Source organism: Vipera berus (assembly GCF_964194415.1).
Source record: "Vipera berus genome assembly, chromosome: 2".
Taxonomy (NCBI): domain Eukaryota; kingdom Metazoa; phylum Chordata; class Lepidosauria; order Squamata; family Viperidae; genus Vipera; species Vipera berus.
In genome coordinates this window covers 57663474-57677801 of record NC_138203.1, presented here as the reverse complement: position 1 = coordinate 57677801, position 14328 = coordinate 57663474, and the positions used below count along the sequence as shown (strand labels likewise).

The window sequence follows — 14328 nt, the reverse complement described above, 5'->3', positions numbered from 1 at the left end:
TGCAGCTTTTTTTCCAGCTTCAAATTCTCCACATGCGTTGGACTGAGAATTCTTACAATTGGGGAACAATTTAATATATTATGTTGTGTTACATTACGTAATGTAACGTTATGTAACATGGGTCCCCCCATTTGATAGTGGCCATGGTCCACTATCAAGTCTTCAGCCATTTGGAATTGGGCTATGGAAGTGGTGGGCGAGCACATGTGCCCGCATTCCCACTTCTCCAAGCAAAGGCCGAGCACATGCACTTGCACTCCATTTGTGCTTGTGGTGGGTGCACATGCCTACCACTCACACAAATGGAGCTGCATGCACATGTTATGTTATATACTATGTTAGATTTTACATGTATTTGAAACCTGATTGCCAATTAATTACTTCAGTTTGCTTTAGTGATATGTGCTATTTTTATTTTGCATTTTTATTTGGTATACTACTCAGAGAAATGGTATCCCATAATAGTACAAAGTAAGCTGTTATGGGACTAATAGAATCGGAATCTAAACATAAAACTCTTTCTCTTTCAGAACAACTAGCAATCCATTAAACTAAATAGTGATTTATCTACAGAAAAAGATTTTTCAGCAATAGCAAAAGTTCAGATACCACTTGTGAAAAGCATGTGGGTCTTAGCACCTATTTTGCTGCTTATAGTCTAAAACAGATCTATAAAAAGGTGGCACATTATCCTTTTGTATATATTAGAATATATAAAAGAACCTCAGAAATAGCAGTAAAGGAAATCTCAATACATTGTGTTTTAAAAGTCTAAATAGGATTTTGTAAGCATCAAATTACCCATATTCCTGTAATATCATTATTCTTTGCTTTGCATGTACACTGAGAGCTTCTGCACTGGAGACAAATTCTTTGTGTGTTTAATCACACTTGGCCAAATAAAGTATCTATTATTATTATTACAAAATGTAGATGAGATACATTGTTATTGTTTTTATAAACAGGGTCTTAGAATGTAATTGTTTCTTGTTGCTTCCCTTTATTGGCAATTAACATGTCCTTTAAAATCTTTTCAGACATAGATGAATGTGAACGTAACCCCCTTCTTTGTAGAGGTGGGAAATGCTTGAATACTGAAGGAAGCTTTCAGTGTGACTGTCCTCTTGGGCATGAATTATCTTCATCACGTGAAGAATGTGTGGGTAAGTTTCATGCATCTATGAATAAATTATTTTGTGAATAAATAACCTATGATGTTGCAATAGCATAATATAAATTTGTCCACTAATGCATTAAAAATTGTTTTGTCTGGAACATTTGGATTACCTATATACCCATCATATTGTTTCCTTTTAGGGAAAGCAGTGTTATGCAAATTTCAGAACAGAAGAAACAAATAAACAAAAGAAAATAAAAGCAAGATATAAAAGAAAATAAAACTAACTAAATCTAACTTACACCAACACCATTCACTATAAGTTTCGATACTTTTCTACCCTTAATGCCATTCTTTGCTTCCACCAAATCCTCCACTGAGAGAGGACTGTAAAACACTGTGAAGCAGTATGTAATCTACCGTATATACTTGAATATAAGCCGACTCGAATATAAGCCGAGACCCCTAATTTTACCCCCCAAAAATGGAAAAAGTTGGTGACTCGAGTATAAGCCGAGGCTGGGAAATGCAGCAGCTCACCTTATGCTCCTCTCCAGAGATCTTCCCTCAGCAGCGGCCGGCAAAGTAGCTCGCACGCGAAACAAGCCCGGCAGAGGAGCCGGAGCGGCGAGCAGAGGCGCCCGGCCCAGATCCTGCAAGGCCCGGCCGAGACGCGCCCCCACCAGCGGAGCTGCTCCGGCTCCTCTGCCGGGCTTGTTTTGCATGTGAGCTACTTTGCCTGATGCTGAGAAGACCCGCTTGGGCACTCGGGTTGGTGTCAGTCTCCGCAGGCCCTTCTCGTTTCCAGGAACGTCAAGCGCGCTTGGCTCTCCACCCCCACGGCAGGGCAGGGCAGGGCAGAGACTTGCTCGCCCTTCTGACGGCCCTGAAGAGAAACGAAGGGCTTGCAAACTCCCCGCGAGAAGCTGGGCGAAGCGCGCGGCTGGGCGAGTGTGTGCCTGCGCGCGTATTTACGAAAGAAACACTCCGAGAGTTCTTCTTTCTCCGCCCCCTTGGGGGGAACTCTAGCGACTGCTGTAGCCGCGCTTCTCTTCTCGGCTCCGAAAATAGGGATTTCTACTCTCTCTCTCTCTCTCTCTCTCCCCTCCCCACCCCGCATTCTCCTGCCTCTTCGATTGCGACAATAAAAGGGCGAAGGGTGCGCTGGTTTCTTCCTCCTTCCTCCCCCCCTCCCCTCCCCTCCCCGATTGTCAGGTGAGGCAGCTGGAGGTCTGGCCGGGAGATTGTAGCCGTTTTGAAACGCCGCGTCTTGAAACGCCCGATCAGCTGATTTTCGGGTGGAAGAGCCGCGGCTTGAATCTGTTTGCATCTGCCTGAATTAGACCGAAACGGCCTGAATTTGACCAGAGTTGCTTTGTAATGGCTGGAGGAACTGCAGAGAAACGCCGCGGCTTGAAACGCCCGATCAGCTGATTTTCGGGGCGGAAAGAGCCACTGCTTGAATCTGCTTGTATTTGTTTGAACTTAACCAGAAACGGCTCGTAATGGCTGGAGGAACTGCGGAGGGAGTGAATGCTCCAGCCTGGAATATTTGGAAAGGCTGGGGGAACCGGATGAACTGCAGCTTAAGCGACTGTTGCCGGAGGAGCCATGGCTTGAAACGCCCCAGTTTTGGGGCAGCGTTTGCTTGTTCCCTCCCTCCCTCCCTCCCTCCCTCCCCTCTAAATCCTTCCTTCCTTCCTTCCTTCCTTCCTTCCTTCCTCCCTCCCTCCCCTTTCCCTCCTCTCTAAATCCTTCCTTCCTTCCTTCCTTCCTTCCTTCCTTCCTTCCTTCCTTCCTTCCTTCCTTCCTTCCTTCCTTCCCCAGCCCTAATCCGGAAAGTGGAAGGAAAGAAGAGTAAAGGCTGGGCGGAGGAGGAGGGGAAGTTTAAAAAGGGGGCGGCGTTCCCTTTAAAAAGCCGCCCGCCACGCCGCGCTCCCTCGCAGCACTCGCGGCGGCTGGCTTCTTGGCTCCCGGTCTCCCCCAGGCTTCCCGGCTGTGATTGGCGAGCGAGCCTCCCGAGCTCCGGCGGCCGTGACATCAGCAGAAGCGGAGCAAGCAAAAGCGAAGGGGGAAGTCTCCCCTCGTCCCGGGAGACTCTCGCTTCCCCCCACCCCCCACCCTCCCTACATCCCGAGCCTTCCAGATCTTCGCCTGCGTACTCGCGAGCAGGCATGTTTTCCAGCCAATCCGGGCCTGGGAGCAGGGCGCCGGCGGCACGTCCACTTTCCCCGCACTCTCCGTTCAGACGGCGCCCTTTGAGCCTGGAGTGATGCGGACGTCGGAAAAGGGCGCCGGGCGAAAGCAGCGAAGCGGGATCGCCGCGTACCCCCCACTCCTCCTCCTCCTCCTCCTCTTCTTCTTCTTCCTCCTCCTGGTCGGCTTGACACCCCCATTTCGGCTGCTTCGCAAACTGCTTCCTCCACCCCACCCCACCCCACCTCACCCCTCCCCGCAAAAGATGCCGGGGTCGACAGCGTTTTTTCTACCCGGAACAAGCAAACACGCAGGCAACCCTGCACTATTCAGCTCAGTGAAGTCACGCTTGAAACGGCTTGAAACGCCCGATCAGCTGATTTTCGGGGCGGAAAGCGTGCGGTGTTGTTGTGTTTTTTTCCCTCCCCCCGAAAGTGAACGGCAGCTTTCCGTACTAGTGTATTGGCATGTCAAGACACCAGCACAAAGACCAAGGTACAAGGAGCCCTCCTTCAGTCATTATTGAAACATTTGATCAGCCCAACTTCTTCTTCTTCTTATTATTATTATTAAATCTGTTTTTTAACCAAGCGTGACTTCACTGAGCTGAATAGTGCAGGGTTGCCTGCGTGTTTGCTTGTTCCGGGTAGAAAAAACGCTGTCGACCCCGGCATCTATTCAGCTCAGTGAAGTCACGCTTGGTTAAAAAACAGATTTAATAATAATAATAATAAGAAGAAGAAGTTGGGCTGATCAAATGTTTCAATAATGACTGAAGGAGGGCTCCTTGTACCTTGGTCTTTGTGCTGGTGTCTTGACATGCCAATACACTAGTACGGAAAGCTGCCGTTCACTTTCGGGGGGAGGAAAAAAAACACAACAACACCGCACGCTTTCCGCCCCGAAAATCAGCTGATCGGGCGTTTCAAGCCGTTTCAAGCGTGACTTCACTGAGCTGAATAGTGCAGGGTTGCCTGCGTGTTTGCTTGTTCCGGGTAGAAAAAACGCTGTCGACCCCGGCATCTTTTGCGGGGAGGGGTGAGGTGGGGTGGGGTGGGGTGGAGGAAGCAGTTTGCGAAGCAGCCGAAATGGGGGTGTCAAGCCGACCAGGAGGAGGAAGAAGAAGAAGAGGAGGAGGAGGAGGAGGAGTGGGGGGCACGCGGCGATCCCGCTTCGCTGCTTTCGCCCGGCGCCCTTTTCCGATGTCCGCATCACTCCAGGCTCAAAGGGCGCCGTCTGAACGGAGAGTGCGGGGAAAGTGGACGTGCCGCCGGCGCCCTGCTCCCAGGCCCGGATTGGCTGGAAAACATGCCTGCTCGCGAGTAGGCAGGCGAAGATCTGGAAGGCTCGGGATGTAGGGAGGGTGGGGGGTGGGGGGAAGCGAGAGTCTCCCGGGACGAGGGGAGACTTCCCCCTTCGCTTTTGCTTGCTCCGCTTCTGCTGATGTCACGGCCGCCGGAGCTCGGGAGGCTTGCTCGCCAATCACAGCCGGGAAGCCTGGGGGAGACCGGGAGCCAAGAAGCCAGCCGCCGCGAGTGCTGCGAGGGAGCGCGGCGGGCGGCTTTTTAAAGGGAACGCCGCCCCCTTTTTAAACTTCCCCTCCTCCTCCGCCCAGCCTTTACTCTTCTTTCCTTCCACTTTCCGGATTAGGGCTGGGGAAGGAAGGAAGGAAGGAAGGAAGGAAGGAAGGAAGGAAGGAAGGAAGGAAGGATTTAGAGAGGAGGGAAAGGGGAGGGAGGGAGGAAGGAAGGAAGGAAGGAAGGATTTAGAGGGGAGGGAGGGAGGGAGGGAGGGAGGGAGGGAACAAGCAAACGCTGCCCCAAAACTGGGGCGTTTCAAGCCATGGCTCCTCCGGCAACAGTCGCTTAAGCTGCAGTTCATCCGGTTCCCCCAGCCTTTCCAAATATTCCAGGCTGGAGCATTCACTCCCTCCGCAGTTCCTCCAGCCATTACGAGCCGTTTCTGGTTAAGTTCAAACAAATACAAGCAGATTCAAGCAGTGGCTCTTTCCGCCCCGAAAATCAGCTGATCGGGCGTTTCAAGCCGCGGCGTTTCTCTGCAGTTCCTCCAGCCATTACAAAGCAACTCTGGTCAAATTCAGGCCGTTTCGGTCTAATTCAGGCAGATGCAAACAGATTCAAGCCGCGGCTCTTCCACCCGAAAATCAGCTGATCGGGCGTTTCAAGACGCGGCGTTTCAAAACGGCTACAATCTCCCGGCCAGACCTCCAGCTGCCTCACCTGACAATCGGGGAGGGGAGGGGAGGGGGGGAGGAAGGAGGAAGAAACCAGCGCACCCTTCGCCCTTTTATTGTCGCAATCGAAGAGGCAGGAGAATGCGGGGTGGGGAGGGGAGAGAGAGAGAGAGAGAGAGAGTAGAAATCCCTATTTTCGGAGCCGAGAAGAGAAGCGCGGCTACAGCAGTCGCTAGAGTTCCCCCCAAGGGGGCGGAGAAAGAAGAACTCTCGGAGTGTTTCTTTCGTAAATACGCGCGCAGGCACACACTCGCCCAGCCGCGCGCTTCGCCCAGCTTCTCGCGGGGAGTTTGCAAGCCCTTCGTTTCTCTTCAGGGCCGTCAGAAGGGCGAGCAAGTCTCTGCCTTGCCCTGCCCTGCCGTGGGGGTGGAGAGCCAAGCGCGCTTGACGTTCCTGGAAACGAGAAGGGCCTGCGGAGACTGACACCAACCCGAGTGCCCAAGCGGGTCTTCTCAGCATCAGGCAAAGTAGCTCACATGCAAAACAAGCCCGGCAGAGGAGCCGGAGCAGCTCCGCTGCTGGGGGCGCGTCTCGGCCGGGCCTTGCAGGATCTGGGCCGGGTGCCTCTGCTCGCCGCTCCGGCTCCTCTGCCGGGCTTGTTTCGCATGTGATTCCGGGCCAGGTGCTGCTGAGGGCGAGCAGAGGCGCCCGGGCGACCCCAGCAGCATCAGGCAAAGTAGCTCGGCCGCGCGCAAGTCCTCGGTAAGTTCTTTTTTTTTGTTGACTGGAGTATAAGCCGAAGTGGATTTTTTCAGCCCAAAAAGTGGGCTGAAAAATTCGGCTTATACTCAAGTATATACGGTATATATAAAATACCAAAACACTTAGACTTATATACTGCTTCACAGTGCTTTACAGCTCTCTCTAAGCGGTTTACACAGTCAGCATATCTGGGTCCTCATTTTACCAACCTTAGAAGAATGGAAGGCTGAGTCAACATTCAGCCGGTGAGACTCGAACAGTAATGCAGAATTAGCCTGCAATACTGCATTCTAACCATTGTACCATCATGGCTAATAAATATACTAAAGAAAAGTGAATGAGTTAAGAGTTAGTAATTCTTAACTCATTTACTTTTCTGTAATACTGTATATTTGTTTTCTGATTATAGTTCAGTGTAATTTACGTCAGCATTAGTTGTTAAACCCACCATCCAGTTACAACTGATGAAGCTTATTGGATGAGAAGGGAAATGTCTTCTTCCTCCTCCTCAAGGAAAAAACAGTCCAGTTGCCTTTTGAAAAGCACTTTTGAAATAAGCATTCCATTTACTCTCATACATTCTTTACTTTTATTCTTTACTGCTTTTACCCCATTCATTAACCAACCTTCTGCTCCATATTGTTCTATAATTTAGGCTTTTCATCCTGTCTTAAATCTAGAAAAATATAATTATTTTTCTTAAATAATTAATGATAATTTTCCTAAACTGGTTGTGTATAATTGTATTTATACAAACATTTTACAATGACCTGCTGAAAAGTACAATCACGTACGTATACAGTACATCTGCCCAGTATAGTGTTTCATTGCAATTCCAAAGTTTAGTCTGGTCATTCCTTGTATATTTAATCACAATTCTGTCCCAACTTCTTTCCAGTTATAATTAGAAATATAACATACAGTTTTTACATTCATTCATAATTTATTCTTTTAAATCTTTGTTCCATCATCAGGATACATCCTCAAAAACAAATCCATTGTTATAGTCATTGCATAAACAAACTGCATCCATATTTTAACACCTCTGCAGTTATGCCAACTACACTTGCAACATTTTTACATCAGTTCCCATCATGTTATTCTCAGACATAAAGGATATCAGATTTCTGTCTACCTCTTTTCTATTGTAACTTCTTTGTCAATGGGATAACTGAAAATAGAACAGAACCCGAACAAATTTAATGTGGTGGGAGAAACAGCAAAAGTAAGATAAAATGCACAAAAGTCATGATTGGGATATAATTCTGAATAATTCTGGGGGGGGGGGAAAGCCAACTCATTCTAAGCTCCCTTTCCTCCCAGATCTGTGATCCCCCCCAAAAAAAATCATATGCAGCTATTCTCAGTTCTTCCTACTTTACCGTATGGCCTTGTCACCTTTTGTCTACTCTCGTCTCTTGTTTCTACCCATCTATTTATGCCCCCAAAATAATAGCTTGTCTCTGAAACTGCATTCATTCAGAATGTTACACAACTTTTTTCACCAAACTCATCCTTCCTACTTGCAACTGTCACAAATGTATGACTTCCTGCTTTTATATTAATCCAAAACAAAAATGATAGCAAGCATATTTTTCATGGTTTTAGCCATTTCATTATAATGAAACTCAGGTCTGTATTCAGTACTTTAAGTATGCAAGATCAGACCACTTTCATTGATATCTGCTACAGCTTTCCCCTTTCTCTTCCTTTCACTTTTTGAATTAGATATATGAAATTCTTCACGTTTACTGAGAGATCACTCTGAATAATCAGCCATGAAGATACATGTGAATGTTGTTAACATTAAGCTATTAATACTTAGTTAATGTTTGATAACATTGACATTTATCTTTGTTAATTAATAAAAATAAAGGAGCACTTGCATTTTTTTCCCTATGGAAAGGCTGGATAATAATTATGTCAGATATGTGCAAACCTATCTGCATAAGTATTTTTCAAATTTCTAAGAAATAGTTGCAGCTAGTACTAGAAGACCCTGAAATTCTCTGACCAAAATCATTAAATTTCCCAACATAAATAGGAATTTATTGTCAGTTTGTTTGCTATTGAGCAGACATTAACAAACAGTGTGTCTAATTAGAACATGGAGGTAGGGTTCTTATCACTAGGCTGAAAAGATACCGTATATACTTGAGTATAAGCCGACTCGAGTATAAGCCGAGACCCCCAATTTCACCCCCAAAAACTGGAAAAAGTTATTGACTCGAGTATAAGCCGATCCGCCGTTCTGCAAGCCTCCGCCACCGGCGGAGGCTGGATCCGCGCTCTGCAAGCCTCTGCCGCCAGCAGAGGCTCGATCCGCCATTTTGCAAGCCTGAATACACAGGAATACCCTGTGTGGCCGCGGCTCTCGGGGAAGCCCTGGCTGTCCGCTTCCTCGCTCCACGCTGCCATTCGGGGCCCCGCGTTCCCCGGGCAAATCGCGGCGCCCAGCAGGCGAAGAAACGCCCGCTCCAGTCGCCCCCCCTTCCCTCAGGAGACGCGAAGCAAGTGACCGCCCGGAGCTTACCGAGGACTTGCGCGCGGCCGAGGCTTCGGTGCTTCCAGGATCGCGCGCACCTCTCCCAAGCCGCCGCCGTCCGGAGACCTGCCGAAGTTTGGGGAGGTTTGGGGAGGTGCGCGCGCACCTCCCCAAACCTCCCCAAACGTCGGCAGGTCTCCGGACCTCCGCGCCCTGCCTGCCTGCTTCTTTCCGCTGCGGAAAGAAGCAGGCAGGCAGGGCGCGGAGGTCCGGAGACCTGCCGACGTTTGGGGAGGTTTGGGGAGGCGCGCACCTCCCCAAACCTCCCCAAACGTCGGCAGGTCTCCGGACGGCGGTGGCTTGGGAGAGGTGCGCGCGATCCCGGAAGCACCAAAGCCTCGGCCGCGCACAAGTCCTCGGTAAGTTTTTTTGTTGACTGGAGTATAAGCCGAAGTGGAATTTTTCAGCCCAAAAAGTGGGCTGAAAAATTCGGCTTATACTCAAGTATATACGGTAATTTATACAAGGATTAGCCTCAATTTTATTTTTAAAAATGATGACATATTAAGGAGGGTGATAGATACCCAAATTGGGAGGGAATTGGAAAAGGAAAACAGACATTGTTTTCTAAATATTTGCTAGAAAAGCTTGCAATATGGGCGAACATTTTCTAATTGGAGCCAAGGACAATTTGCATATCACTATATATGGTCCTATAAATGATGTTAAAGATGACAACACTGCAAATAAGGGGCATTTATTTATTAAACAAATCTATTGCCCGTGTACAAAAAGAAGTTGTAGATGGCAAACAAAAAAGTTCTGATTTCTCCACTTTGAAAACTATAATTAGTTTACTTTTTTAAAGATAACTCACATTGAAGTAAGGTACAGTAATGTACAGATTTCTTTTTCATTCATTATCTTAACACATTTTTAATTTGGAAAAAAGGTACTTGTTGCTTCTGGTTTTTTTTTGTGAGTGCGTAAGCTGATTTTTATTTTCGTTCATATTCTTGAAGTGCTGAATGTTTATTATTTTCTGATTTTCTTAGCCAACCTCTTACAGAAGTTGGAATAAAAATATTTAAACAATTAAATAGATTGTGCAAATCTTTGCTATGCAAAATGTCTGTCTTTTTCATTAGACAGTAAACAGACTCCAAGTCTGAATCTGCCACTGACTAATTGCTTTCCTATGGTTGGATGTTGTAAAATGCAGTGTCTGTGTATCTCTCTGTGTGTGATGTCTATAGGGACTGGAATTTGCATTATATCATTATTTTTTTCTAATTTTCTATGGCTGTAATATTAGCATTCTCGTAAGAAAGCATAAAAGAATTGGCCCTTAGATGTTGAAAAGTTTAAGGTTAACATCATATCAGACAAGAGCTGAGGCAAGCAAATTTTCTTTTTCAGATATCAATGAATGTTCTCTTAGTGATAACTTATGTAGAAATGGGAAATGTGTGAATGTGATTGGAATGTATCAGTGTTCCTGTAATCCAGGGTACCAGGCAACTCCAGATAAGCAAGGCTGCATTGGTGAGTACTAGAAATTTTGACACCTGTCAATTTTATAATACTTTTTTTAATGTGTTCTTTTCGGAATTTCAACTTCATAAAAAATAAGATGTAGCTTCAAGATCTATAAAGGTGTCCCACCCTGAGTACACCTCAGTACAAAAACTGCACCGTTACTTTTGTTAATTTAGCTATATTTTACATTCTAATTTTAGTTTTGTTTGATAAGTTATATCACAAAATGTTGACATAATTGACTCCTAAAAGTGCTTACTTTCCTCTGCTGATAGAGATAGGGAAGAAATGTGAAAATTGGGGAATAAAAATGCAGCTATTAGAAACAAAAAAAGTGATGCGTTATAAGATACCTATCTCATCTGTCCCAAATATACTCTCTTAGATATTGATGAGTGCATGATTATGAATGGAGGCTGTGACACTCACTGCAGTAATTCAGAAGGCAGCTATGAATGTAGTTGCAGAGATGGATATGCTCTGATGCCAGATATGAGGAGCTGCGCAGGTAAGATAATGAAGTTTAACTTTATTTCTTATGCTGCATCCACCAAACAATGAGAAAATGTCAATACAGTTCTATAGTAAAGAGAACGAATCATGAACCATCAAAATTAGAGCCAGAGTGATGCAGTGGTAAAGATACTGGACTAGGAATGGGTAGATGCAAGGTCTAACTCACCCTAAATTATAGAACCTCAGTGAATCACTCTCTCACAGCCCAACTACCTCACAGAGCAATTGTTCTGGAGGAAAACTGGATGAGGGCATGCTATGTACATTAGCTTGATCTCCTAATTGAAAAATGGAAGTATAAATCAAATAAATAATGGTCATTTATTAGATTAATATTATGCTTATATATTCTTTTATCACGTATAACCTTGATGTGCAGCCCAATTCTTTCAGTAAATTACTTATTTGCCTTTAAGCTGGTATACTAGGATTTTAGCTTTGACAGTAAAATTAGTATGAATTATGATTATAACAACTACATGGTTCCAGTAAAATACAACAAAGGAGCAGTATAAGTCTATATACAGCAAATATCAGGTTAAAAAAATAAAAATACAGAAAGGAAAGACAATCTTTGCAAGTCCAAGACTCATATGTATACATATGTTTCTTTCTCTTAAAACCTGTAAATTAGGAAAGATTTTAAACTTTTGAAAAGGAAAGTTTGCTTAATATCTAAGGTAATAGTTTCCTCACACATTCCAGTCTGAGCAATAGAACTATTCATAAGGGAATCAACCACCAAGAATGATACCAGACCCAAACTCATGATAACATCACATGACATCACCACCACACAACCATTCAAAAAGCAAATCCGAACCCACAATGATAACGAGGCACAACCACAAAACAGAAACCTAACTACAGCTGCAACATCAGCCACTTTAAACCCCTCCAAACCACACAATAAGCAAACTGACACCCACTATAAAAACATGGCACCACCACAAACACGAAGCCGAACAAAAGCAGCACAACTCACCAGCTCAGGTCTGGGGCTGGCAGCTGAGACCAGCCCATCCACTCAGAACACACCCCCACCCAATCAGAACACACTCACCATTCAAAACACACTCCCACCCAATCAGAACACACTTGGTCCCCCACCCAATCAGAGCACACCTCCACCCACAGAACACACCCCCTCTGGCAGTTTAAAAAAGAGGAACAAACAGCCACATGCTTCTCCCAGAAGAAGGAAGCTAAACCCACCAGCCTGATGATGACGGATGGGATTCCGTCGTAACGTTGCGCCTACACCTTTAGTTCTACGCGGGGAAAAACCCGAATAACCAAAGATCCACATAAAAACACCCGCGAAAACCTCAGAAAACAAATATATATATATATATATATATATATATATATATATATATATATATATATATATATATGTATGTATGTATGTATGTATGTAAATTTTAAATTGCTAACAAAGAATTAAGGGAGACTGATATGCATTTCAAACTTATTAGTTTTCATCAGTCAGCCATACCCTTCTGAGATTCGAACCTGGGCTGATTGCACATTAGGCAGTTATTTTCACCTCTAGGCCACAGGATCTCTCTCGCTTTGTTAGCAGAGAAGCAAGGGGAGATATATGACAAATGCTTGTTAACTATTAGATTACCTTGCTAGGCCCCAAACATGGGGCAAATCTTTATCTCCTGTGTCAGCCTATCCTGAAGGCCATCAACAGGCAGTAGTCACACTGGTGACAGCTCATTTTTGTGTAAATTTTACACAAATTATTAATTTGTTAGCAATTTAAAAGCGAGAGAGATCCTGTGGCCTAGAGGTGAAAATAACTGCCTAATGTGCAATCAGCCCAGGTTCAATTCTCAGAAGGGTATGGCTGACTGATGAAAACTAATAAGTTTGAAATGCATATCAGTCTCCCTTAATTCTTTGTTAGCAATTTAAAATTTACACAAATATGAGCTGTCACCAGTGTGACTACTGCCTGTCGATGGCCTTCAGGATAGGCTGACACAGGAGATAAAGATTTGCCCCATGTTTGGGGCCTAGCAAGGTAATCTAATAGTTAACAAGCATTTGTCATATATCTCCCCTTGCTTCTCTGCTAACAAAGCGAGAGAGATCCTGTGGCCTAGAGGTGAAAATAACTGCCTAATGTGCAATCAGCCCAGGTTCGATTCTCAGAAGGGTATGGCTGACTGATGAAAACTAATAAGTTTGAAATGCATATCAGTCTCCCTTAATTCTTTGTTAGCAATTTAAAATTTACACAAATATGAGCTGTCACCAGTGTGACTACTGCCTGTCGATGGCCTTCAGGATAGGCTGACACAGGAGATAAAGATGTATATATATAAAGATATATATGTGTGTAGGATTTTGGTATGGTGCTTCTGGATTAGTGATTGCTTCATAAATGGAACAAAGGAAGTATTTTTACACTGTAAAAATCACTCCAGGTTAGCATAGCTAGATCTGGGCAAAGGATATCAGATCCCTAGATATTAGAATAAAATAGAGACGATGGCAAGTAAGAGTTTTACAGTAGTCCAAGGGAATAAGTAAATCCTATGGCAAAGTCACTATGCAGAAATATAGGCCAGGCAGCAAGTTGAGAAAATAAAATATGCCTGGAAACAAGGGAATTTTGGGCACTTTAATATAGGTAAAGACTACAAAATGTTGATATTCTACCATTTTGCTGAAAAAAATGTGTGCCCCGATGAGTATTTCATAGTAGATAAAATGATGCATCTGAACAATTTTTTCAATTTTATTACTGTGTAAAAGACTATCAAATTTATTAGGCAAATGAAAGATCAAATGTGATGATTCTGAGGTTTTTTTTAGATATTGATGAATGTGACAGTAACCCAGATATCTGTGATGGTGGACAGTGCATTAACATTCCAGGAGAATATCGTTGTCTTTGTTATGATGGATTCATGGCTTCTGTTGACATGAAAATATGCATTGGTATGTAAAATAGTTACAGATTTCAGAGGTTCCCTTTTATAAGTTAATGTTTTAAAATAGTAACTTTCAAATAGGGGAAATGAATTAGATATTTTTCTGTACTTAAATGTAGTTTTAGTTAAGATAGAGATTTGCTTTCAGTTAGTCAAAATGCTGGGAATATAATATATCAACTTTGTACCTATGATATTCGAATAAACTAATTATGGATGGAAAGATGGCATATATGTTAAGTTGATTCATTGCTGGTCTGAGTTTCCTCATCAAATTGAATAAAGATATCAAGTGGAATAGCATAGAAGCTAGTGCTCAGCCTAGTATATTTAACCTTTTTATTTACAATTTGGATGAAAAACTAGAGGGAATATTCATCAGATTTGAAGTTCACACAACTCTTAGTGAGATGGCTAATACTTAAGAGACATATATATGCTGAAAAGACGCTTCAAGGGGTGCTTTGCTCTAATCTTCATGAAATAAAAGCTCCCATTTTATTCCATATCAGACATGATAATAATATTATTGAAAAGTATTTGGGAGTTGAAACTGAATTTGGGTCTA

The 14328-nt window shown here is 44.2% G+C and overlaps 1 protein-coding gene across 1 annotated transcript in view; it reads left to right on the top strand.

Moving 5' to 3' along the window:
* The window catches only part of FBN2 (fibrillin 2), a 142539-nt gene that overhangs the window by 86178 nt on the left and 42033 nt on the right, over positions 1 to 14328 (top strand). The window contains exons 27-30 of the mRNA XM_081320291.1: positions 1038 to 1163; positions 10174 to 10299; positions 10679 to 10801; positions 13642 to 13767. Coding sequence (XP_081176417.1) covers positions 1038 to 1163; positions 10174 to 10299; positions 10679 to 10801; positions 13642 to 13767 — 501 coding nt within the window. The remainder of the gene's footprint in view (positions 1 to 1037; positions 1164 to 10173; positions 10300 to 10678; positions 10802 to 13641; positions 13768 to 14328) is intronic.